Genomic DNA, 25,630 nt, shown 5'->3' on the forward strand with positions numbered 1-25,630 from the left:
CCGCCGGGCTGGGCCGGAAGCGCCGCCAGCGCCATGTTGGCTGCGGGCAGACGCCGTGCGGCGGCCATCGTAGGAGCGGGCGGGCCCGCCCGGGACAGGGAGGACCGCGCCGGTGGGGCCGCAGCGACCGGGGGTGATGCCGAGGCCTTCGGGGCTCCCCGGCCGCGGCGTGGCGGGGGACGCTCGGGCCAGCGCCCCGTCAGCGGGGGAGCGGTGATGGGCTCAGGGAGTGAGGCCCCAGAGCCGGCGGAGCCCCCCGGGCCCCGCCCCGCCGCGCGGCCCGCCCCTCTCCCGGCGTCCCCCGGCGGCGGCCATGGCGGACGGCGGCGGGAGCGGCCGAGGGCCGCCGTGCCCCGGGGCGGCCGCGGCGCTGCGGCGCTGGGAGCAGCTGCGGCGGCGGGCGGCGGCGGCGGCGCCGTGGGCCCGTGGGGTCCTGGCCGTGGCCGCCGGGCTCGGCCTCTTCTACCTGGTGCTGCGGGTGCCGCTGCGGCTCCGGGACAGCCTGGCAGCCGGTGAGACGCGGCGGGCCGCGCCGGGGGGCTGAGGGCTCTGGAGGCGGCCGGGCTGGGCTCCTGTGGAGGGCTGCGGGGCCGCCGTGTGCGGGCCGGGCCGGGCAGGGCAGGGCCGCCGCCCCGCCCCCCCCCCCCGGCAGTGCCCGAGGGCCGGTCCCGCGTCCCGGGCCTCCCGCAGCGACACACCGAGCGCATCCACCCGGCCCCGGGGCTCCCGCGGTGCCGCCACCTCCGGGTCTGGGGACACCCCGGTGTCCGCGGCTGCAACCCGGGCCTCGACAGCCCCGTGGTGGCGCCGGGGCAGCTGGAGGCGTCCGAGGCGGCCCCCTGGTGCGGCTCCCCGCCGCTGCTGCCAGGCCGGTGCCCCGGCTGCGTCCCCGGCCCACACCCTGCCGCTTGCCTCCGGCCGGGTGTCACAGCAGACACCCGCTCCCCGCCCCGGGGGTCTCTCGTCAGGCTGGAGCCCTGGACTGGGGGTGAGCCTGCGGCATCGAGCTCGCCGTCACCCCCAGGCCGGGCCTGGCCCTCCGGCCGGGCTGCCCTCTGCCACCAGCGTCCCGCCCGTGGTCCCTCGGGCCCGGGCTGGCAAAGCTGACGTGCAGTTCGGGTCAAAACCACGGCCAGAGTAGCACTAGAAAACTGCATTCTCTGCCTTGTGCTGTAAATACCAGGAAGGAGAAGTCTGTAGAAAATGTAAATTCTCAAGACTGAGCAGAAACTTGCATCAAAACAGTATGTTTCCATTTCAGATTAATGTGAAATAATACATTAAATTGGCTTGTTGCTGTCCGCCAGCCATGAGGTAGTTGAAACCACAGGCTGCTTTGTCTAAGAACTTACACTGAATTTTTTAGATTGGGTATATAACCTAATTCACTGTCACAGATGGTTACAAACAGAAAATAATATATGGAAAGAGTTCTTTAACAAAGTAACGTTATCTCTAAAGCTACTAGGATGATATTGTATTATATATTTACATAACATTTTGTTTGGCATTGTTTAATAAAAAGCTTTGTGTTTTTTAGTTCTGCTTGTTAAGTGTTTGTTTTTGTGTCTCTTAACAGTGACTGTGTTCTTAAGCACTTTGACTCCAAAATTCTACTTTGCCCTTACAGTGACTTCATCTTTTATATCCGGACTGATATTTGTAAGTAGTCTACTTTTATTTTTTTAAACAACTTCAGCATCTCTAGGATGCTTTCACTGGGGTAAATGCAATTGGCTTTTTTTTTTGTCAGACTCTAGAGGGTGCCTTTGTACTAGGAAGGAACTTGTTATTCATTAGCTTTTCTGATACATACGTACTCTTTTGCTATGTGTGTTGTACACTGGGGTGAGTCTAAGAAAAATAAATTGTCCCTGTTTTAGAAACTCAGGGTTGTTTTAAGGAGGTATGTGTCCCCATGTCCACGTACATATATGTGTGTGTATACATAGATACGTAAAAAGTGCAAAATATACTTGCAAACTCTGCAGACCTCTCTGTGTAAAGAAAATACTGAGATTTTTATCTTTTTTTAAACTAGGTAGTTAAGAGTTTAGCTTCCCACAGTAATTGTTGGGAGGTTTTTATGCATGTGTCATCATGTAACAACAACTTTGGTGTGAAAATGAGCCAATAATTCAGCTCATCTTCAGATGACAGTGGGCACAGATGTGGCTGACTGCATGAAATGAACGGGGCGAGCTTACATGGTCAGTTCTGCTCACGCAGCTGTTTCTGCAGTGCTATCATCTGACCCTGATGCAGACTGTGGTACTATCTACAAATCTTTTGGGTTAATCTTTATTTTCAGTATTAAAAGCTAAAGGAAATAGCTCATCAGTTAACCTATTTAGCAGAATGTGCAAAATGTATTTCATAAGTGATTTTTTTGTAGCCAATCTAAAAAAAGTGTCTCGTGGCAGAAACAACTTTGTTTGCTCTAAGTAATATTGCTTGGGTTTTGATTGAAGGATTTGAGGAAAGTCATATAAGGAGAAAGATTCTGCTTGCGATAGGTCTTTTATGTAGGTTTGCTCTTAAGAGAAAAAAGTGGTTATTGATCAGCCACTATTTATAGTAATGCTTCTTAACAAAAAATTCAGTTTGTCTAAACATCACTTTTTTCTGCGTGCTAATGAAAATGCTCAGATAAGCTGGTCCAGGGCTGACAGTATGGTATAGTGCTTGAGGACTGTGATACACAGGTATTCTTAATAGTTTCAAAGCGAGAGAGAGAGAAATACTTTTGACCCAAAATTTCTGGTAAGTGAACTTGATTGCTGTTAATTCAACCTTTCCTCTTTGGGCTTTTCTGACTGGCAGAACATGTCAGTTTAACTCTCCATTTTGTGCTTTATTCTTTTAGATTGTTTTTGTAAAATGAAAAAACTACACCCATCTTGCAGTTCTTGCCTCTATGCACAGTTTCCCTATACAGGCCCTTTCTTGAAAGGGTTCAGAACTTATCCTAATGATTTGGGGAGGGAGGAATGTATGTTTGACTAAAATTTTACTGTTTTTTTTCAGTCTCTTTCATGTTATGTGGGTGATCCTGTGTGACAAGATGGGCCAAAACAGATATAATTAGTGTTAATTTGTGTGTGGATAAGTTCTGTCTATGGTCATTGGCAAGGCGATATCCTGGCTGTGAACAACTGGCACTTCATCTCTGACATTTATGTTGAAGGGTGTTGCCTAAGGAAACTTCTCGTGCTTTTTTCTCCTGTGACAGGTGTTTGAGTGGTGGCATTTCCGAAAATATGGCACGTCTTTCATTGAGCAGGTTTCTGTGAGTCATTTGAGGCCCCTCATCGGTGGTGTAGAAAACAGCCCTCCAGCACCAGCAGCTTTCTCAGCTGGAGAGAATGAGACAAGCAGGCAGAATATGCCAGGTGATGGTTAATGTTTCTCAGCAGTTTTCCCTGAGCTTCAAGGCAGCTGGTTCACATGAATTGGCTTTTAAATGGCTTTGACTCTAGTGTTTGTAGTAACTAGAGAAAGGCCTACATCTTACAATGTGTTTTTTTAATAATGGTAAAGATAAGTAGTAATGTATCTTTGGTCTAAAACATTCATGATTAAAAACATGTTTTAGAAAATATATTACACGCTTAGCTAAAACTGTTTCAGTAACATTAGATATGTACTGTTCTGAATATGTGCAAGATAAACATCGCATGAGTGTAAATGGCAGTGTTTAATCTTTCCACCATATGCTTTTGTGCTCCAGCAATGTTGGGGAGCAAAAATGTTTGTGGGATAGCAGAAGTTAGATAGGAGAAGAAGATTGTATGATCATGCTCAGGTTGTATAACAATAAAATTAAAGCAGCTTTTGAAAGTAAAACTGCATTTGCATTACTGCATTTTAAAGTCAAGGTACTATTTCCTGTGCTCTTAATTCCAAAAGTATTTTTTTTTTTCCCCCAGAGTGCAAAGTGTGGCGAAACCCTCTCAATCTTTTCAGAGGGGCAGAGTATAGCAGGTATTAATTATCTTACTTTCCATTGTATATTTTTAAAATTAATCGGGGGCATACACGACTTCTTCGCAGAGCTTTCACTAGTAATATCAGGAGACAGCTGAGACCTGTAAGATTATAGGGGTGATTGATGCCAATCCTGTGTTTAAAAGGCATCTGTCCGAGCTTTGGCAGTTTCAATGTTAAGAATGCAAATACTACTGTAACATCATCAGCTTTTTTGAGAGTAAAGTAGGAGAAAAGCTTTATTCAGAGGTTGAGACAGTGATTCTGAATCTAAATTCTCTTTTATTAAACTGATGGCTGTGTTGTAAGTTTCCTTGTGTTATTTCATAGGAAAAGCTGCTTCCTAGGAAGCCAGTTCCCAAGTTGTTTAGAACTTGAGGACCAAAAAGACTTTTTTTTCCCCTCTGCAGGAGGCCTTCTGGCAACCTGTACAGATTATGGAACAGTAATACTTGAAAACTTCTGGTTGGTAGCTCCAGTCTTTTATTAATAAAAATTTTCTGTGCTAGCTTCAGTTGTTAGGCACATCAGATATCCCCCTTGGTGTCAGCATTACTATTTACTGGGAATGCCTCTTACTGACATTTCTCCCATTAAAGATACATGTGGGTGACTGGGAAGGAGCCTCTTACATACTATGACATGAATTTGTCTGCTCAAGATCATCAGAACTTTTTCACGTGTGATACAGATGCCCTACGGCCTTCCGATACAGGTACCAATGTCGTATGCATAAGGTATATAACTGTTGGAGAGTGTAAAGCGGGTATTTTTAATATACTTCAAGGTAGCGCAAGTTATTGTGTCAAATATTTGTGAAATGATAGTCTTTCTCAACAACTGAGGAGGTTTGATAGATGTATTTAGTGAAAAAGATGGTTTTTTTACCTTGTGCTTGCTCCACTGACTTCAATACTGTCAGGATCCTGACATATTTTAAGATCTCGCACTTTTCAAATAATTAACAAAACCATATTGAAAACCTGGATTGTATTCTCAGCAGCCAAAGATGTGGTCTCATTTAAACCTGACTAATGAATAGTGCAGTCTCCAGAACTTTTTCGTTGTGTTCCACGTGTTCAGTGCAGAAAATGTTCTCTACCTGGTTATTGTCAGACAGGGTGCGAACTATTGTCAATTTGTCAAGTTCCGGAAGTGTTCCTTGTCAGCTGGCTGTGACATGCTTGATATGAACGACGTGTTTTTGTTTCACAAATGGAGTGTATTGTCTCGCTTACTAAGCCAAGACTAATATTTTGTTTCCAAAAGAAAGCTCAAACATTTTTCCAGTTATTCTTGCTGGACAGCAGAGGGTTTTGTTCCAAAAGAAACATGTATAGATTCTTCAGTTTTCTTATCGTACTTGAGATAGGCCAGATATGTAACTCCATGAACGTAAGGTTTTGGAGTTCTTTCAGAACTGTTATTTAGTGTGAAAGCTATTAGTTCTGCATAGAAAATGGTAGCTCCAAGTACGTTGTTTTTCTTTTGCTAGAAGTTGGTTTTCAGTTTGGGATTTCCATTTTTCCCTAATGGAAGCATGGTGGGGAGGGGTTTAGAGTCATTGCATTGAACTTTTGTTTGCTCCTTATCGGACCGTAATTTTGAATTCAAGTTGTAATTCAAATGACCCTTTTGAATAGATAGATTTCACCCTTTTTAGTTGTTTCCTAGAACGCTTTCTAATAAGGTGATAAATTATTATAGTATATCTTGAACTGGCTTTGCCATGTCATGCCATTCAAATATGCTTTGTAAATTTAAAAAGAAATTGTTTAACCCTTTATGATCTGGTAGTTGTCTAAATACTTAAGTATGAATCTATACCTGTGCAAGACCCAGCTTACTCTATCACTCTTTTCTTTGAAGTTCTGTTTGAAAGTTTAAATTAAAATTCTGTGCAGGTCTGTGCAAGAGCCTGTGTTTAACAATTGCTCCTGCCAAGCTTTCAACAAGTCTTGGGAAATGTTTCCAAAAATCTGTAGCAATTTAGAAATTGTACATCTGCCTGGTTATGTAAGCTGTCTTTGCTTTTCAGTGTAGGAGTTCTTAAATGGTCAGTGAATAATCTTCCTGGTGGTGTTGCTTTCTTAAATTAAATTTGGGGCGTAATGAGAAGTTGCAAGATTCTGGTGCTTGTGGTAGAAACTCATGCTGGAATTAAAACACTTGTTTACTCTTCCCTCTAACAATTATATAGCAAACGGGAATTTGCAAAATGGAAGTGAACGTGAATGTAGAGCTGAGGCATAAGCAGCCAGTGTTGCCTCCCTTGGCTCCCAGGTCTTTCTCCGGTGTCTCTGTCCCTCACCAGCCTTTCCGTGTTTTTGCAACAGTTATGCAGAAAGCATGGCGAGAGAGAAACCCTCAAGCCCGGATTAAAGCAGCATATCAAGCTTTAGAGTTGAACAATGAGTGAGTTTAGAATATAAATTCAATTGCTGTATTTCTAATGTGAAAGATGAAGCGGAGTGGTATTGAGCACACTGTCAGTTTCTTGTTCTAATAATTTACTTTTAGCAAGGTTCTGAATAGCTTACGGGGGACTTCTGTGACTATGAGAATTGCACACGGGGTTGTCAACTGTACTGAAGTATTGAACTGGTCTACAAAAAAATAGCTTTTGTTCTCCCTTTTACTTGGGAAAGATTTTTAAACAAATTTTCATATCAGTAGCAGTAACAAATGAGAAATCTTATTCAGATGTGGAACAGTCTAAATTGAATATGAGATCGTATGTGTTTCAGAGATGGCATTGTGGTAATGCTGTATTTGGAGTTCACAGATGCCGCTCCTGTAAGGGATTTAAAAATACTCTTAAAACACAAACCAAAGAATTTCATGTACTTCTGTCATTGGTTTTGTTATGTAGTCTCGTCGTTTTTGTGCAAAATGCCTACCTCCTGGTTTTAAAAAAAAAAACAAACCCAAAAAAACCTCTCCAGACAATTACCAGAGCATTTTTAATATTTCAAGGAAAGTAATTTGACTTGCTATTACAATTCTTTCTTTTGTTCTTTCTTCAAATGTGTGTGTTTTCTACAAAATGGAAAAGGTTTATGTTTTCCTGACACTCACTGTTTAAATTCAAGTAAATATTTTGGTACTTTAATGTTGTCAATGCTTAGATATTAAACATAAGTGAAAACTGCCCATTTCTAATGCTTTTAACACTTATTCAAAAAATACTGAACTTTGTCCCTCAGAATAATTAGTGGGTTTTTCCTTACTACAGTTGTGCCACTGCATATGTCCTCTTGGCTGAGGAAGAAGCGACAACGATTGTAGATGCTGAGAAGTATTTCAAGCAGGCTCTGAAAGCAGGAGAAATGATTTACAGAAAGTCTCAGAACTGCCATTCCCAAAGTCCCCAGCACGAAGCACAGCTGCGTAAGCACTTCTGAACCACATAAACTCTTGTTTTTGTGTGAGCAGAAATGTAAAACTTATAATATAATTAGTGATTCTAGTTTGATTCCCAATTCAGCGAGGCAGTTCCTACTATTTTAGCTATGCTTGTGCATGGCGTGCTGTGTGATCTTTTGTACTACCAAAATGAAACTTTAGGAAGTAGCAGTTATGTTGTGTATTCATCGTGGGTTGTCTTGCTGAGGCTCGGTACATCATTGCTCTGGAAAGCTGGATGGGTAGAGCAGACTAATGAAGCATTAGTGTGTGTCAGTAGGACCTTCTTTTATTCCACCCAACATTTTGGAAAAAAACAGGATTTTTTGTTATTTAACCTAGTTAAATTTACTGGCATTGTTCTAGGTGGGCCTTGGTTGGGACAGCAGTAGTAATTATTTTATGCTTTTACATGTGGTTAGGAAAAAGGTTGTGGGGTTTTTGGTGTGGGGTTTTTTTTTTTGAGAGAGAGAGCGAAGGAGAGGTAAGGATTGAAACTGATAGACTAATTTTTTTTTTCTTTGTAATCAGGAAGAGACACCAATGTATTGGTATATGTGAAAAGGAGACTAGCTATGTGTGCAAGAAAACTTGGAAGAATACGAGAAGCAGTAAAAATGATGAGAGATGTAAGTAAAAATAAAAAAAACTTAGCAACTGTTGTTTTCAGTTGCATTGTCCAAATTGATGGTTTAAAGTTTCTTTCTAGGCATTATAATGAATCTAACTGAATTATTTTCCAATGAGATTTGCACATCATGATTCACGATTATTTTGAGAACAGTTCTTTCGGTTCTTACATGTAGGTTTAAAATTTTTGTATTATGTACTGTGATATGCTTACAGTTCTGTTATCCAGTTTGCCTCATGCTTGACTCAGTGACTAACTTGTCAAAATAGCCAACTTTAGACTTCATCGTAATTTTTCTTTCACTTGCCCGAGACGTATCATAAGTTCTTTTTTTCATAGGAAAATATTACTGACCCAACGAACTCACTGTGGGAGTTGTGCAGATTTGCACTGAGAGCGTGTTGTATGAACCCCAGTATACTTATTTTCCAGTAGGTGAATATAGGAAAAAAGTAAGGCAGAAACGATGTGATTATCTTCATGCTGCTTATGTGCCAGTTTCTAACACTGTGAAAGAACAGAACATTGAAAAAAATAAAGTTATTTTACTGAGTTGTATTAAGTATTTCAGGGATTCGGGTGCAATTCTATACGTGCTTAATTTATTTCTCTTTACTGGTTTGCAGTTGATGAAAGAGTTTCCACTTCTCAGCATGCTGAATATTCATGAAAACCTCCTGGAGGCACTACTGGAGTTACAGGCTTATGCAGATGTCCAGGCAGTTTTAGCGAAGTATGATGGTAAGTGATGCCTGTTGGGAAATATTGGTGTTTTCCTATAAGAGTGTAGGTGAGGTGGGCAAGGTGTGCCTGTCCAAAAGCAGATGTCTACCCATGATCTCAGCTAGTTGGCTAGATTCCCTTCATCAGCAACAAATAGGCACTTCCAGAATGCAAGTCAAGTTTGTTGTTTTTTTTTTTTTTTCCTTTTGAATGATAAGGTCAAATTTAGGCAAGCTAAATTGCATACAAATTACTTTTTATGTTTTTAAGTTACTTCTAATCTGTAAAGAAATCTTGGAGCTCATTTAGCTTCAATTCAAGGATTATTTTAATTTTTTAATCTCTTCTACATCCCTAGTTATGCCTAAATTCATCAGTCAGCACATAGCCCCCTATGTAACTGGTGTAAATAAGATGGAAAAGGTAGTTTTCCCTTCTGTCATCTTCCAGGCTTGGCCTCGTGATTCTGTAAGACTCCGGTTGCTCGCCAGAGATTAGCAACGTGCAGGCATACTGCTTGCCAGAGATTAGTGGTATGCAAGCTTTGGTCCGTTAAATGGCGATAGTTTGCTTTCACTTTCCATCTCAACTAATACGTTTCAGGTGTTGTGCAAGTCTAGATAAAGGTTAATAAAATATATACTTTCTTATTGTCCTCAGAGTTTTGCCACCTAGATAATGCCCACATCATTAGTGTACAAAGTGCTGCTGTCAAAGCTGTCCCTTAAATCATATTCAGAATGGAGGGACATAGAAGCAGTATTTTGTGGCAATCGTTCCCTGCCCTTGAGAAGTTGGTATGTTCTCTCTTGTGTCTCTGTTCTTTATTGCTTCAGGGAATCGAAAGTACGATATTCTTGCCCAAATCCTGTGCCCCTTGTGCGTGGCCACCCTAGCAGCCTGCTCCTCTTACTGGACCGTCCATGTTCTTCTGTGTGGATTCTTATTAATTTAACAAAACCATTTGCTCTTTTCCTGGTGCTTCTTTATGTTAACATCAGGAATTGCGACACTTCCTTAAGAAAGGGTTGCTGATTTTTTTTCTAAGCATCTGGAAAAATGAGTATGAGCTTCAAACTCTCTGTAGCGCCCCTGTGTTTTGCTTGACACGACAGCCAGACTTCTAGTAAGTGATGGACAAGCCCAGGATGGGATTTACAAAAAAAAGCAAGAGCCATCTGACTATACACAACATGGTACTTGGGAATTAGACCCCAGACTTTGTCTGCTTTTAAAGTAAACTTGTACTGTGGAGTGCTAACCTTCTAATCTGTAATTGTCAGCTCAAACTTGGCCTCAGATATTCTACAAAACCTACAACTAATAGAATTTTTCCCCATGGAACTGGAGAAGAATGGAAATTGCATTTTCATTAAAATTTGTCTGTCTGTAATGTAATTTTTTTGGTCAGCTTCTAGTCAGTCTCTCAGTATTATGTAAAACTCTGTGTTAATGTACGGTTGCAAAATTAGGTAAAGATTGGAAGCTTATTTTAAACCTTTGCGGGTTAATGCAGGAAAAGTACACTGTTCTTAAGTGTGTATTTATACATGCATTTCTCTTTGAATTCAGTTTCAGTGTCTTGGTACATGTAGAAGAAAACATTACTCTCTACCACCTAACTACAACTCTGAGTTTTTAATCTGAGGCTGACTAGTGACCAGAAAGAAGACTGTGCAAAGAAATTCAAAGTTTCTAATCATAGCTGAAATGTTCCAGATGTTACGTTCATGGTCTGCCCAAGTAAAAATCTTTAAGCTCAAAGGATGTGGGTTTAAAACGTTTGTCTTGCCTTAGAATCTTACAGCTTAATTATTTTATTTTATCGTAGATATCAGTCTTCCAAAATCGGCAGCAATATGTTACACAGCAGCCCTGTTAAAAGCCAGAGCTGTTTCAGAAAGGTAAGCAAGCACTTTTGTGAAAACAGTGGCTTGTTGCTTATCTTGGGTTACGCTGTAAAATATGAACTAAAAAGGTCTAAATCCAGTATGTAGTAGTTACATTTCTAAGAGCAAGTTAAGCGTATTTATGTATATGTATGTATGCATGTGTCGTTAAACGTAATTTAAAGTTTCTTTTAAGCATCCATAAAGTTAATACAGGTGAAGACGTTTTTCAAGAGCCCATATATGCGCATGTGCTTTTGTATAAATTTTGTTTTCTGTGTTGTGCTTGTGACGTTTGGCAGTTCTTTGTCTTGTGGATTGGGTAGGTGCATGATATTTGTGGTAGTTCATGTTGACAATTCACTTTTGTTCTGGTGTATTTGCACAGCTGATTCTAGCTTTACCTCCGAGCTGGCGGTGTTGCAACAATCTTATGAAAGACTGGGTACTCAATTACCTTACGTGATTGACATGAAGTTTCAAAAAGTTAAACGTAACTTTGTCATATGGGCATGGATGACAGTCAAGATACCTAAATTAGCTTGAACATTTGTCTCCTAGAAGGGTTTGTTTATCTTTCTTGATAAATCAGTCAATTTTTAATGAACTCCAAGCTTACAATGCAAATAAACACCTGGTTAGCATTTATTATTTACTTTTGCTCAGCATAGGTTTTTCCCTTCAGGTTCTCCCCAGAAACTGCCTCCAAAAGAGGGCTCAGTACAGCAGAAATTAATGCTGTGGAAGCAATTCACAGAGCTGTGGAATTTAATCCTCATGTTCCAAAGGTAAAGGTATTTTATTTCCTGTTGGACCACTTTTTATTGTCTTCTGAAAGAAGTCATGTTATGTTATCTTGTTATTTGAGCCTTTCTAGCCCCATGTTTTCTTGAAGGTGGTTGTAACTCCAGCCATTGTTGTTAAACACACTAGTATTTGTATCGTAAATGTTTGGAGGCCAGAATTGATTGTTTGCAGTAGGTGATGTTTAAACTGGGTCTTTTACAAAGAATTTAAACTCAAAATTTTCTAACTCATTGGAAAATCCTGTAATGTATTAATGAAGGCCCTTTGTTGAGTAAAGGTAAGCATTAATAAATATAAATTTAGATATTTGAAATCCCTGAAGCCAAATTAAGTTCTCCAAACAATAACCACTCATAGTATTTGTGTGTGAACCTCATGAGGTTCAACAAGGGTCCTGCACTTGTGTCGGGGTAATCCCTGGTATCAGTACAGGCTGGGGGATGAAGGGATTGTGTGCAGCCCTGCCGAGAAGGACTTGGGGGTACTGATAGATGAAAAGCTGGATGTGAGCCAGCAGTGTGCTCTCGCAGCCCAGAAGGCCAGCCGTAGCCTGGGCTACATCAAAAGCAGTGTGGCCAGCAGGTCGAGGGGGGTGATTCTGCCCCTCTGCTCTGCTGTGGTGAGACCCCATCTGGAGCACGGCGTCCAGCTCTGGGGTCCTCAGTACAAGAAGGACATAGCCCTGTTGGAGAGGGTCCAGAGGAGGGCCGCAAAAATGATCCGAGGGCTGGAGCACCTCTCCTGTGAGGAAAGGCTGAAAGAGCTGGGGCTGTTCAGCCTGGAGAAGAGAAGGCTGCGGGGTGACCTTGTTGCAGCCTTTCAGTACTTAAAGGGGGCTTATAAGAAAGATGGAGAGGGATTTTTTAGCAGGGCCAGTAGCGATAAGACAAGGGGTAATGGTTTTAAACTAAAAGAGGGAAGATTCAGACTGGATATAAGGAAGAAATTTTTTACAATGAGCGTAGTGAAGCACTGGAAGGGGTTGCCCAGAGAGGTGGTAGATGCCCCATCCTTGGAAACGTTCAAGGCCAGGCTGGACGGGGCTCTGAGCAACCTGATCTGGTTGTTGATGTCCCTGCCCATTGCAGGGGGGATGGACTAGATGACCTTTAAAGGTCCCTTCCATCCCAAAGCATTCTATGATTCTATTTCAAAGTATTTTTTTCTGCTGTGCTTCCATGCGTGGCTTCAGAACTCAGGTTATTGAAGGATCTACAGTCACTTATTTTCTTCATCCACGTGTAAACAAGATTAAGAGTCAGTATTGCTACAGGCTGTAATTTAATGTCTGGCATTACTTGAAGCGGCCAAGATACAGATTCCACTGAGCATTGGGTGAAAATAAAATCTTACGTTGCTTTTTACTGTACTAGTATTGTAATGCATTCAGTTTGAAACCCTGAATGCAGAAGGTTGGCTTAGTCCTGGACCTAATCCTCTGCAAATGATCATGGAGTCCGAATGACTATTGCTGTGAAGGCTCGAATTATCCAGCCGCTCTATTCTGTCTGCCTGTCCAATCTAATAGAATGTGCACTGAGAAAGCTAATTGCTGGGAGAAATTGCTGCTTGTTTGCATGACTGATCAAGAGCGTAGCAAGTTCATTTCAGACAGTCTCAGACAGATTTTTCTTTAGCCTCTGCCTTTAGGGGAAGAAGATTATAACGCATTATCATTATCTAAAAGTTCTTTTATTTTGTATATCCTTCAGTTGTTTCAGGAGCCTTATGTACCTTTTTAAAGAAGTTAGATATCATTTCAAACAGGCTGTTTGCAAAATATGTTTCATAGTTCTACAGACAATCACGGAAACTGATTCCAGGTTTCAGTAATTTGATCTTCTCTTCTAATTGTATACCTATACAGTCGTCTTCATGATTTTTTTTATTACAATATTGCCTTGAAACAGCAATTTAATAGATGGCAGGGTAGGATTTTATTGGTGCTGGCTATCTAGAGCTCCAGAATGCTCGTAGTCAAAGCAAACAAGTGAAGTAACTTGCCCAATGGGTTACGGTGGACTAGTGGGGAAGAAAATCTGGTTTTTGAATTTGCAGTCTGTTCTGTCCCATGGACTAAAAAGAAATGAGTATGTAAAGTAGAAATCCCTTTGTTCTCGCATCTGATGAAAGTGGTTGTCTTTGCACATAACATCATTTTGCATAAGGAAAATAATGTTTGTTTCTCTTTGTTCTGAGTTATGCTTTTACAAGGATGGGTTTTGTTTGGAAAGTTAGGAAGGCATTTTACAGTGCTAGAAAACCGGTACTCTTAAGCCATTTCAGATTAGAGATCTGTAACTACATTTCAGTAATGCGTGAAACAATCTTTTCCAATCACCTTCTGAATACCTTACAAATTTTTATTGCGTAGAAAGACTTTCTTAAATTTGCAAACCCCAAGATATTTTCAGTACTGATACCTTGCCTGTCTTATGGTTAAACACGGACATGAAAACCTACCATGAAAACCTGTGGAATTTTTCTGTTTATGTAGTAACATGGGCGCAGAGACAGCCAAAGTGTGGAGTTCAGCGTTGGCACGTTGTAGCAGTGCTTGCAGCGGGGCTTCATCGTCACGACTGCCTTGACGTTCCCTTGCTCTCTGCGCAGTTAGTACAATGGAAGAGTGGGCACTGCGGAGAGCGTGAGGAGTCAGGTCAGGGGTCAGATATTTGAGACCATTTTCCCACAGCAGCCCTGTGTGAGTGATCCTTTACTGTGTTAAAAAAAAAAAATAAAAAAAAAAAATTGAAGAGGATTAGAGGGGATTAGCAAGAATATTACCCTCCGGAGTGTAGGCCCAAGGCACTAAGAGAAGAACCTAGCCAGGCAGTAAATGTGCTTTATTTGGCCGGGGCACAACCCCTCCTACATTCCTTCAAGAATCTGAATGGGAAAAGTTAAGTCCTCAAACTGGATTAGTAAATAATCTCATAGTTTGTGGCATCTGCTGAAATAAATCGGCGAGTTAGCTGCATTCTTACACTTTGGGAGACAGTCAAAGGAATTGCCAGCTACATTGATCAAAGATGTGGATTAACTTTGGCTGTTATTGAATGAGACACTATATGCTAGGAGAGAACAACTTGCAGGTAAACACTAGAGCTGAAACTGTCATTTCGTTCTTGTAAAAATTACTCATTTGTTTTTAAAAGCTGAGTTCAAATGAATACCTGTCTTTCTAATGTACCATCAGAAAACAAAATTGCATGTCCTGTGTTTCAAGGAAAATGGAAAATGATTAATCCTTGTGTTCTTTGACCCTTCTGGCCATCAGATACTCTGCTGATGTAGGGAGAAAGCTGAAATTGAAAAAAATCTGAAAGCAGAGATACTTTGTGGTAGTCTAGCAAAACCACATTGAAACAAGATTTTCCTGGGGTTGGTTTATTATTCTTCCTTTGGTTAGCATACTGACACTTTCTGGTTTGCTACTCATACTTGAGAGCTAACAAGTACTTAGCCTCCTACATTGAAACTTTCAGCGATTAAATGATGAGCAAAAAAAACTAGTTTGTTGATTTTGTTTGTTTTTTTTATTAGCCAACAAGTGTAGCTCATTGATGTTGTACCTGTGGCATTATACTTTCCGTATATTCCACAAGAATGTATTTTTACTTTGCCTTACTGAAGATGGATTTTTTTTTTTTGTCCTGATATTTTGCATGTGAAAACCCTGATTTAAGAGTGTTGTACACGGACATGTGCTTTGCTGCTTTTCACTTCCCATGCAAGTACAGGCTGCATGTGCTGTGTCAGGATTGGGCTGTTTCTTTAACAGGTAGAAGGTGGCCCCTGTGTGATATGCTTAGTTATGCCTCAAATGATCATTTATGTTTCACAATTAAAGATTTTGGAATATTCCATGTCACCAAGTGTCCTTTCCATTTTTACTTTCAGTATTTACTAGAAATGAAAAGCTTAGTGCTACCTCCAGAGCATATTCTGAAACGAGGGGACAGTGAGGCAGTAGCATATGCTTTTTTCCACCTCCAGCACTGGAAGAGGATAGAAGGGGCTCTAAATCTGCTACACTGTACATGGGAAGGCAGTAAGTATCTCTCCTTGTTTTATTTTTTTTTCTGTACAGTAGACTAATCTCTCTGCCTTTATTCACCTCAAACACGATTGGTTCTCTTTGTGAGAAGCTGGTCGCTTGGTTTAGATGCAGATCTAATGTCACTCACTCTTTTTTCAGCATTTAGGATGATCCCATACCCGTTAGAGAAAGGTCATCTTTTCTATCCCTATCCGAGCTGCACAGAAACAGCAGACAGAGAACTGTTGCCAAGTAAGTGGTTTCTAAGCAGTAATGATAATAAAACATAAGCTTAGGACATGTTCAGTTTGTGGTATTCTGTATTTACCTTACTGTGATTTTTTTTTTTAGTTTGAGCTTCCCGTGAAAGGGATTCAGCTATTTGTTGATGTCCCTCCCAAATGATCCTGAAGCACTTGACATGTGTGTGTGGTAAATGTTAGCTTGATTCTGTAATAGCATAAGTCCTTCAGAGACGAAGTCTGTGTGTGGTACATTCAGACTAAGTTGGGCCAACTTTGAGAGCACCAAAATGGACTAGTTCTTTAAATTACTTTTAAAAGAAGCCATGGATTTGACTACTGTTGTAGAGGAGCTCTTTCCTTTTAGGAAGGAATAAATGCATGGTTCCAGTCCTGCATTCAGGTATCTAGCAGAACCTGTCTGTGATCTTACGGAGAATTCTTGGTTAATCTATAGCTTCATAGAATATGTCTTGCTTTCTGTCATTAATTCATCGGTACATATTTGTCTGCTGGATGGTATGCTTCCTGGAACTTCTTGTCCATGTGGGTATTTTTATGGATTTATACTAACACTTGACGCTGAAAAGCAAGTCTTCTCCAGCTGCCCATTACTTCAAGATTAGTTTACGCAATTATGAGCCTACATGTTTTTTTTCTTTAGGTAAGGCAAACAAACTAAATCATTAGGGCCTGTGCTCATCATATTTAGGAAAATAGCATTAGTTTAGATTAGAATTGTACTGTTAATTGTACATGTTAATAGAATTCCTTTGGGAGAGAACTTCTACATCATGAAGAAATGCAAGTCCCATGGGACTGGAAAGGGCTACTGCAAAAGCACCAGCAGACCCACTGAGACCACAGCTGTGGAAAGGCAAACTACACATACGTGTTTCTATTTAAAAGCCTGAAGTTATATTTAAAATGTGTAATTTAAATTTGCCCCCAGACTGCTTTAAATTACTCATTTCTCACTTATGCAGGATATTGCACAAGGAATTCCTTGGTTAGCAGCTAACCCTAAATTGTAGACTTCCCAGCATAATTAAACACCAACACATGCAGATATTTCAACACGATCACTCACGCATTCCTGTTATGTTTTAAATATAAAACTACCCATAAATAAAATCATCTTAACACTTTTATTGCAGTACTTCCTCGACAAATCTTGACACTTAATTTTTTTAAATTTATCTATTTAAAATAATGTTGACCAAATTAATGGGTCAAAAAGCCTGTCTTGGTCTGACTAGTAACAATTCTCAAATGACTGTGAACATATAGAATTATCTTTACTTGTCCTTATCTATTTTGGATTTGATTTTAATTTCTCAATGTAGGGAAAAACTAGTGCAAAAAGAATCCTTCCTGTTTCGTGTTTTTTTTTTTTTTTTTTAAACTTTCCTAACTTATGTTGGGACCTTTCCTAAATTATATTGCTCCGTGTTTTAAAAATCAGGTGAGTTTCTACGTAGTATGAGAGCATAGCAGTGTTCCATAGTAGACAAGTGGTTTCTTTGGTTGCTCAGTAGAGAGAAGTGTGTTACTGTCATACTGTGTCATGGCCTAGCAGGGCTGATCGCATGTTAAGAAGGTAAACCGATGATCTCTGGGATAATGTTAAACATCTCTGATGGGCGTTAGACATGGAACTCCAAATGTTCTACTTAGTTGTGCTCCAAAATCATATACTTAAAAGCAAAAAAAAACCCCAAGCGCTTTGCCGTTAGTTGCAACAGCACAAGCCAGTTTTGCTGGGCTTGCTCTTATAATGGTAGCTTTCATGTGCCAGCATTCAGAAACAGTAACTGGGAGGGTAAAGTGCCTTTTTCCTCCTTAGACCTCAGTTTAAAAATGAATACAATTGTGTTTTCTTGTTTTATGAAAAGTCTTACTTAAATTTTGAGGCTTTTGTTAGATTTTAAAAACGGCTTGTCAAGAAGCGTGCAGCCCTTTCATAATTACTTATGTCTATAGAAACTATTTTTTTTCTTCATTTGAAAACCCTTTAAAATCATTGGATAAAAGTCAGAGCTGCAGGTATTCAGAGCCAGTAAGTAATTGCAAATTCACCAAACAGGTCCTCAGCTAGTAACAGTAGTAGTGTCTTGAGTGCTGAAAGCTCCATATGCCAGCCCTTAGCCTGTCTAATCACCTTCTTTTGATTTTGTTACCATAGATTGGAAACTGCAAGGAGCTGCTATGTACAGAATTTATAACCTAGTCCTGGTACTGTTTTCTTTGAGGTCTACTCTGTCAACTGCTCTGGAAAGATTTACTGTGGCCTACCAACCAGAAATCTTTGAAAAGTATTAAGGAGCCACCTTGCATGTATATATAATGTGATGGTTGTTTTGTACTTGCTGAGCTTCTTATAGGATGGGAAGATGTGCTGTTCTCTTCAGGTAACAGGATTAGTGCTTCAGGGGGTTGAAAACACCTCAATTGTTTAAATTGGTCTAGGTAATTTTGACAGCCTGTGAATTTTACAGTTCTTCCCTCTGTCCTGTTAAAAGAGTAGGTACGAAGAACTAAGCCTGATGAAATGCTCCAAAAATAAAGCCCATGCAAGTGAAAAAGAAGATTGGGAAGAGAAAGTTGTAATGACTATTAATAATGAAGACAAGCGTTTAATGTAGGGGAAAAATTTTTGAGAAGTTTTAAGTACTGGGACCTAACATGTGCTGCACAGTAGTCTTGAGTCCACGCTTACTCCTTCTGAATGTCTAGAACTGAGTTACAAGACTGTGTAAATAATTCAGAAAACTGTCCTCGATTATCCTATGTCAGTATTCTTCATTTTTTTCCTTTCAGCATTTCACGAAGTCTCCGTTTACCCACAGAAGGAACTTCCCTTTTTCATCCATTTCACAGCAGGCTTATGTTCCTTTTCGGCAATGCTCGCCCTCCTCACGCACCAGTTCCCTGAGCTGATGGTCATTTTTGCTAAAGCTGTAAGTATTGCCTCTGTCATGGGGCTTACTTAGGTAACTTGTGGGATCTTTGGGAGTTTTGAGGTCCATGGTGAAGTAGGCTCTCGTCAGTCTCGTGCTTGTGGGGCGTGAATTATTTTATCTCCTTTTGTAAGAATCTAGTTAGTGACAAACACTTGTTGAAACTTGGGCAAAATGTCTATTTTGACAAGAAGGTGAGCTGCTACTGTAACGTACCATGGCTTTAATTTGTGCTCTTATGGTGAGAGAGCAGCATTTCAGCACCAGAGAAATTTTGCCACAGAGCGCTGTGTTGAATATGGATTTTATTCTTGTGGAAATAGAAGACTGGAGTGTGAGAGCCTCAAAAAATAAATTTGTTGACTGGAGATTTGAGAAGTGAGTAAAAGGCAGGCTGGACTGCAGGAAAAACAGGTCTCTTGCTGAGCATTGGAAACTAGTAGCGTGATGTGAATAGAACGGACGAGAACAGAGATAAAGTAACTGTTAACTTCCAAGCTAGGTTCTGAAGTTAGTTAGCTGTCACTTACTTTTGGGAATTAGAGCAATGGTTTTATACCTCATCTGGTTCTAGTTACTAGATGGAGAACGTGTTCAGCAACCGCAGTTCTGTCACCTGAGTGCCTGTTCAAGGATAGAAATTGGACTTGGCAATGGCAAACAGGCTTGTAGCTAGATACGTTTCTAAATTGTGCTGCTTTAAATACATCTAAACATGTCTGCTGTTGAGTCATTTGTTCTTCTGGGTGCCTTCTGTGTCCATCTCCTTCCTCCTTCTCTCTGCCTTGTTCTCTTTAGGGTTTCTTTTCCTTGCTTCTCTGTTAATATTGCTGGTGGCTGTAACCTTGTCATCTTTCCCTGGATGCTGAAAGTTGTGCTGTCTTACTTCGGCAGAGGGAGAAACTGCATAGGCAGCTTCCCCTCCCGACTTCTCAACTGAGCCATGCAGTATATTTGGCCTTTCTTGAACTGTGGATCTCATGCAGTAGAGCAGAGTGGCAAATGAAGAGCTCTGAACTCTCAATGAATCATTTATTCTAGCTTTGCTAGTCAAAATAGAGGGTGAAAGGTGTTAGGCTTTCTTGCTGTTTCAATGCAGCAGGTAATGGAGACCCGGGAGGTAAGCTTTTTTCCTTAAGAATACTTTGTTCCTAAAAGCGTTGGCTTTGCTGGCGCTTCTAGCCTACAGCATCCAATGCAGGTCTGAGAGTGGGGCCCCATTTCCACACAGTTCTGTTGATCTTTATGTTGGAAAATGTAGTTGGACATGCCAGTGACAAATTTCAGTGCTGCTCATAATTGGCTGGGTTCATAGTAACTAGAGTCTAACTATCTGCTTGGTTAATTCTGTAAGGACTGCATTAGCAAAGCTGTACGATTTCCAAAGAGATACGAGGTCAAATGTTACGCTAACAAAGACTTGCTTGGTGAAGTTCTCTCTGCTGGGTTTCTTGAACCAAAAAAAGATTTTGTATGAGTGAGTTGGCTTTGCGTAATGGCATTTTGAATGTCAAGTGACATGTTCAAACGCAGGGGAAAAAACTCCCAGGGTCTGGTCATTTGGCAGCGTGTTTATTTTGCTTATTTTCTGTAAGAAAGGATGGATAGTGTCTATTCAGCTGAAAAGGTGATCAAGAAGCATGCATATTGCCGCATTGTTCCACCAACCAAGTCACGGTGGTGGCAGACACAGACGAAGGGGTTCTTGCCACTCACCGTGCTAGCTTAATACTGGCAAAAGTGGAAACTGGGAATTGAGATAAACGGACAAGAAGTGAATTCTGTATTAATCTCTTGAGATTGACAGCTGAGAAGGAAATACCATCTTCCAGTATAGTATTCTGCTATTTTAGATAGAGTTAACGTTAACTCCCAGTCATGCTCTAATGACTAATATTCTTCCTTATTTTAATTATTGTATTATTGTACTCTTGATCCCTTTCCTGATGTTTTCAGAAGCATTCAGAAAACTTGTAAGAAAAATGATATTCAATATTAAACTAACACTTCCAATTTTATTCAGAGATTGCTTCAGTATTTTAACTATAGATAATGCTGTGATGGCTGCTGACACTTTATGAAGCATTATCTCGTGTCTGGAGGGATGTGGCAGTAGCATCTAGTTGAATTTTCATACCGAAAATGGAAGTTTACCTTTAATGACACCTGCCTCTCCACCCAAGAATACTATAATAAAACAATTATTATTTGCTGTGCTTTAAGCTTTCTAAATGAAAAAATTTTTCCTGTGTATTTCATTATTTCAAGTATTTTTTCATTATACTGTGTTTTAACTTTCTAAATGTAGTAATTTCAGATAATAAATTTCTAGATGATAGATACCTGGAGTGCTTTGGCCTTAGTGAAAAAGCGATACAAAATATATTTCCAACAAATTGTTGAATTTCCAGCAAATCTAGAACACAGTTTTAGGAAACACAATTGGAAAGTATCGTGTATGTGGAATTTTTCACTATAAATCTGTAAGTGACTTGAATATGACTACGTAGATTGCATTTCAGTTGCTTCTTAATCAAACTGTTGTTTCCAGCAATTGAATCTACAGTGAACTGCATGCCTCTAAAGGGTTTTAAGAAGTCAAATACCTTTCTATTGACTTGAAAAGTCAGAGTTTACATATTTTCATTTGTTAGTGCTTGAGTTTGTTTCCTCCATAATAAATCACAGGGTAAACCTTGGCAAATTGCTAAAAATATTCCAAGTGGCCAAAAATCACAATGAAGCATTTACTAGTTCCAATGTATACAGTGTAATACACCATCAGCAGAGACTGGAGCGCTGGCACCGGCTGCGAGCCGGCTGCAGTCCTGCCTCCGCGCTCCCTGGCCCTGGGACCAGGCGCCAGAGGGATTTTCGTTGTCTTGCACAGGTGGAAGGGTTTGCAGGCACTAGGGACTGGTGCTGGCAGAAGTGCTTAGCATTTACGGATCCAGTTAGAGCCAACTGTGGCTTATTAGTTCTCTTGGACTCGGACTTTTAATATTCTTTCACGAAGGGAAGATGTGCCATGTGAGCCAGTGCCGGTGAGGCCGGTGGCATAGGCTCCGTATGGCCTGCGGTATGAGTGCAGGTGCTCTCGGTGGGTAAGAGCTCAGCCTTGCTGTTGGTTTCAGCTAGATTTCTGATCTCTTGGAGAATCACTCTGTTCTTGATCATCAGAGACAGCTCTGTTTCTTAAGTAGTTGCTGTTCGGAATTGTCTCAGTAAGTGACAGAAGGGAGGAGGTATGCAAAAGGGATGACGGTAATCTATACAGTTCACTGAGCAAGCTGAAAAATACTCCGTTACATAAAACAACTTCTGTTGAAACTGCAGACAAAAGGATCTGATTATTTTTCCATTCAGTATGAATTTTTAGTTTTTAATAATTACATAGGCGGAGAACTGAGTAGCTATGTATCATCTTGCAAAAGTGATGTTGCACAATTCCTTCTATAATATCTTATAAAGATACCAAGAAGTCTGCCTTCAAGAAAACAAGAGATGCAGAGTGACAGCAGGCACTGTAAATAGTCTTCTCGGAAGTTCCTGAAAACAGCCAACATGCTTACCTGCCAAACCAATCCCATTTTTTAAGACCGAACCTTATGCTAATGGAATAGACAAGTATTAGTTAATATTAAAGTATTGAAAAAATATTGCAGCAGTGTTTCTGCTGAATCCTACTGAAAATAACTTCCTTGTTCAGGGAATTGGACAAAATCCTAAGACAGTCCATGTTCCAAAGAGTTTTGATATGGATTGCTTGATATTTTCACAACAAAGAAAGAAGTCATGGGACTTAAATTAAAAATTGGCTAATTTGTATGATTGTGAGATTAGGAGAAAACATTTCTCATCCTGGTTGCTCCGTAGCTCCCCATTAGAGGATGCCTTGCCATTTTGCTGATAGCAGCCATCTAGAGACAGAAAATAGGACTAAACAGAGCCCCGTCTGGCAAGTCCTGCTTTCTGTGACACTCTGCTTTACTTTCTGAACAAATCCCCCTACCACTTTCCCCAAAGCTCATTAAGTGAGACTGGAGAATTAACTTTTTAGCCAGCTGCTGAACTTTTCATATTTATAAACACTTGAGTCTTTTGCTTATCTAAGAGAAAATGTGTATAGTTTGGAGATGTGCACTTCCCTGCCAATGTGTAATGAGTGGTTCTACACTTGATAGAAAAAAAAGCCTGAAGTTTCCTGTCACAGCTGAGTGTCGATGCCAAGGGCAAAGGTTTCTTGCCTTGCTAATCTACATCTTAACTCATGCACTTAATGTGAAGGTGCCACACGCAAACAGGCAGGGGAGAAGCTGGCTGCCATGAAAAGCTCCTGCACTGCTGTGAATGTTATGTTTTAAAAGCCTTTTTAATGTAATATTTGAGGTTATGATATAAGCCAGGAGGGCCAAAGTAAAACCCTCAAAGTAAATGAGTCCTGTCATTGCTGCCTCATGAAAAGAGGGTTTGTACGAGGATAACACAAGTCCCAGCGGAATACTTGGGGGATGGGTTGAGAAGGTGCAGGGGAGTTTGCACCATTTGTTTTAGCCTTATCTTTAATTCTGGAACTGTTTAGATGGCATCTAGAATATGGATCCTGTCTGGAAGCACGGGCTGGTCTTGGTGGATTGTCTGTTGGGTTTTCACACGTTTGAGTCAAGAAAATACGCTACCCTCCTCCCCAGTCTGTTCAACACTGAAGGCACAGTGCTCAGAGCAGCTGGAAGAGTTGTAGCACAGAGAAACGCCGTCCTAACCCGTCCTGCTTCTGCCTAGGTGCTGCGGGTGCTGTGGCCTGTGAGTGCTCCCAGCGTTCTGGCCTCCAGCTGAGTGGACCGCGCCGGGGACGCAGGGGGTGAGTGGAGAAGGCTGGAGCCGTGGCTTCCCAGAGGGTTTTTTCTTCTTCTGTGTGTCTTGGCTAATATTTAATGATTACCACAAGCCTATTTCGTGGTGTCAGCATTGAGGGGATCATAGCTCTGTTGCCTTGAGGGAAAGATACTGGGTGGTTTTTTGTTCATACCTTGAGCCTGTAAAAGAACGTTGGTTTTGAAATTGAACTAATTTGTTGTTGTTGTGTTCTGTTTCTTCCAGTGCTTTGGGAATCTTCTTTCACCCTTCAGCTTTGTTATGGAAAACATCGAGGTCCTCCTGCTGTCCAGTCTCTGGCATCAGCCAACTCCAGTGTGACTGGAGCGTGCTTTCCACGATGGTTCGATGTCGTCGTTCTCACGAGCCTCACCCCCCGTGGTTAGCTGACCCCTAGACATGAGGGGCAAAGAAGAAAGCTGTGCTATTCAAACTGGTATCTTTGACGGGCTTCCATGTTGGTAATGGTGCTTAACGTATGAATTTCTTCTTTGGCCTTAGTCTGTAATCATCTAAGAAAATAGTTTTTGTTGAGCAATACCTTATTGCTCTCTTAATCACTTGTACAACTGGAAGCTAATACTTCCTCTGTAAGAAAGGAGAGGACACAAACTGAGCAGATGTTTGGAGTATTGACACTTCCTTCTCAGCTGCAGATGCACCAGATAGTTGGCTTAGATTTAATTTTATAAGCCTTTTTCAAAATATTTGTTAACAGCAAAGTATGGTTCTGCTTTCTTTATTAAAAGATTGCTTCTTAACACATTGAATTTGTTGACTTCTTAAGCATCTGTTTAATACAGATTATAGTGTGCAAACAAAGATTTGTTTCTCCTGTATCCTGTAAGCTTGCATTACACAAGGAAATTGTAGTATAAACTCCTCTATTTCATATTGCTACTTTAGATTTAATTGTGCATCTTTTGTCTTTCAAACCGCTTTGCCTTGAAGAACAGGATGGTTTCTGAAACTGCCAGAAGTGGTTGTGATATCTGCATGGGAGTCTTTTGGGGAGACCTGAACTTTGAGGTGTTAGTCCAAAGTACTGTCGTTGTTGATATCAAGACTTGAAGAGAACTCAGATGTGGAGCACTCTTCAAAGGAGTTGCTTCATATACGGACCAGCCACAAGGGTTTGTTTACTGCAAAGGTGAAAAGATGGCTGTGGCAGCCAAGTGGTTTGAGGTAATTGGTGTGACCTCCATTTCCACTCTCCCCCGTTAGAGAAAATGTCTGCTTTTTCACATCGGGTCTGCTGCTCAGTATTGAGGAAGCAGAGTCATGTTAGCCAAAGCTTCTTAAAAGTGGAAATGATAAAAATAGCACAGGCTTGGGGATAAATGCTAATTCTGAGCACGTGAAAAGTTGTCCATCATCTTACATTTTACAGATAAACACATATCCTTACCCACAATAACTAGGGAGATTTTACGTGTTTAATCTTCGCTGATCTTTGTGAAAGATTGATGTAAACCATGACGTTGATGGCTTCTTTCAAAGGTGTTGTAAATCATTCTAGTTGCTGAATCCTGGATGGAAGAAGCTTGCTGTAGCCTACTCTATTCTCTGAAATAATACCTAAATCAATCAATTACAGGTCAATTTGAATTGACTTAGAATCTATCTTGACTCAGAAGACTGATTTTTTTGTTTGTTTGTTTGTGTTTTGTTTTCTTTTCCCCAAATCCTTCTTTACCTTGTAAACAAAGTAGTATGCAGTGGACCTATGCATCTCATGTAGCATAGCTTATTTGTAACCCTGGCTGAGAGGAAACACACGTGTTTAGGTAGAAATGCCATTGTTGCTCTCCACTGTATATTTCTATTGACTGGGCTTTAATCCAAGTTAAATACTTGAATTCATTGAGGAGTCAAGAGGGGAGCCCTACAGAAAGGTACTACCAAATTTTTTTGAGTTGCCTAACTACTAGTAGGTAATTTTCTCAACTTTCTTTCCAGTTGAACGCATGCCACTGGGGCTGTTTCTCACTGTGGAATCATTGTGGTGATTAATAGATATGTTGTGTTCATGTAATTTCACTTCTTGGTCCGCAGGGGCCCATAAGGTA

The 25,630-nt window shown here is 40.8% G+C and overlaps 2 protein-coding genes across 6 annotated transcripts in view; one reads left to right on the top strand and one right to left on the bottom strand.

Annotated features, from left to right (window-relative positions):
• The first annotated feature begins 95 nt into the window (after positions 1-95).
• Positions 96-24,331, top strand: ST7L (suppression of tumorigenicity 7 like). Of its 5 annotated transcripts, none has more exons than XM_087762213.1 (16): positions 96-512; positions 1,580-1,662; positions 3,233-3,392; positions 3,930-3,984; positions 4,587-4,702; positions 6,324-6,402; positions 7,223-7,377; positions 7,924-8,021; positions 8,650-8,764; positions 10,578-10,650; positions 11,321-11,423; positions 15,346-15,496; positions 15,644-15,736; positions 18,547-18,686; positions 23,469-23,547; positions 23,787-24,331. In XM_087762213.1, exons 1-15 carry the CDS (start codon positions 314-316, stop codon positions 23,520-23,522), a joined length of 1,674 nt encoding a protein of 557 aa, XP_087618339.1. In that variant the 5' UTR covers positions 96-313; the 3' UTR covers positions 23,523-23,547; positions 23,787-24,331. The 5 variants fall into 5 exon arrangements, 4 of the variants coding, with proteins under 4 accessions (XP_087618339.1, XP_087618342.1, XP_087618340.1 ...); XM_087762215.1 differs by lacking the exon at positions 96-512 and adding an exon at positions 573-1,244; XR_015705722.1 differs by lacking the exons at positions 23,469-23,547; positions 23,787-24,331 and adding an exon at positions 15,836-15,907 and having other exon boundaries at positions 18,547-18,588.
• The window catches only part of WNT2B (Wnt family member 2B), a 38,819-nt gene continuing 25,603 nt past the window's right edge, over positions 12,415-25,630 (bottom strand). The window contains exon 6 of the transcript XR_015705723.1: positions 12,415-14,161. The gene's annotated coding sequence lies outside the window, so the exon portion shown is untranslated. The remainder of the gene's footprint in view (positions 14,162-25,630) is intronic.

Source organism: Nipponia nippon, unplaced genomic scaffold (assembly GCF_047370975.1).
Source record: "Nipponia nippon isolate SJK-2023a ecotype South Korea unplaced genomic scaffold, ASM4737097v1 scaffold_25, whole genome shotgun sequence".
NCBI classification, from domain to species: domain Eukaryota; kingdom Metazoa; phylum Chordata; class Aves; order Pelecaniformes; family Threskiornithidae; genus Nipponia; species Nipponia nippon.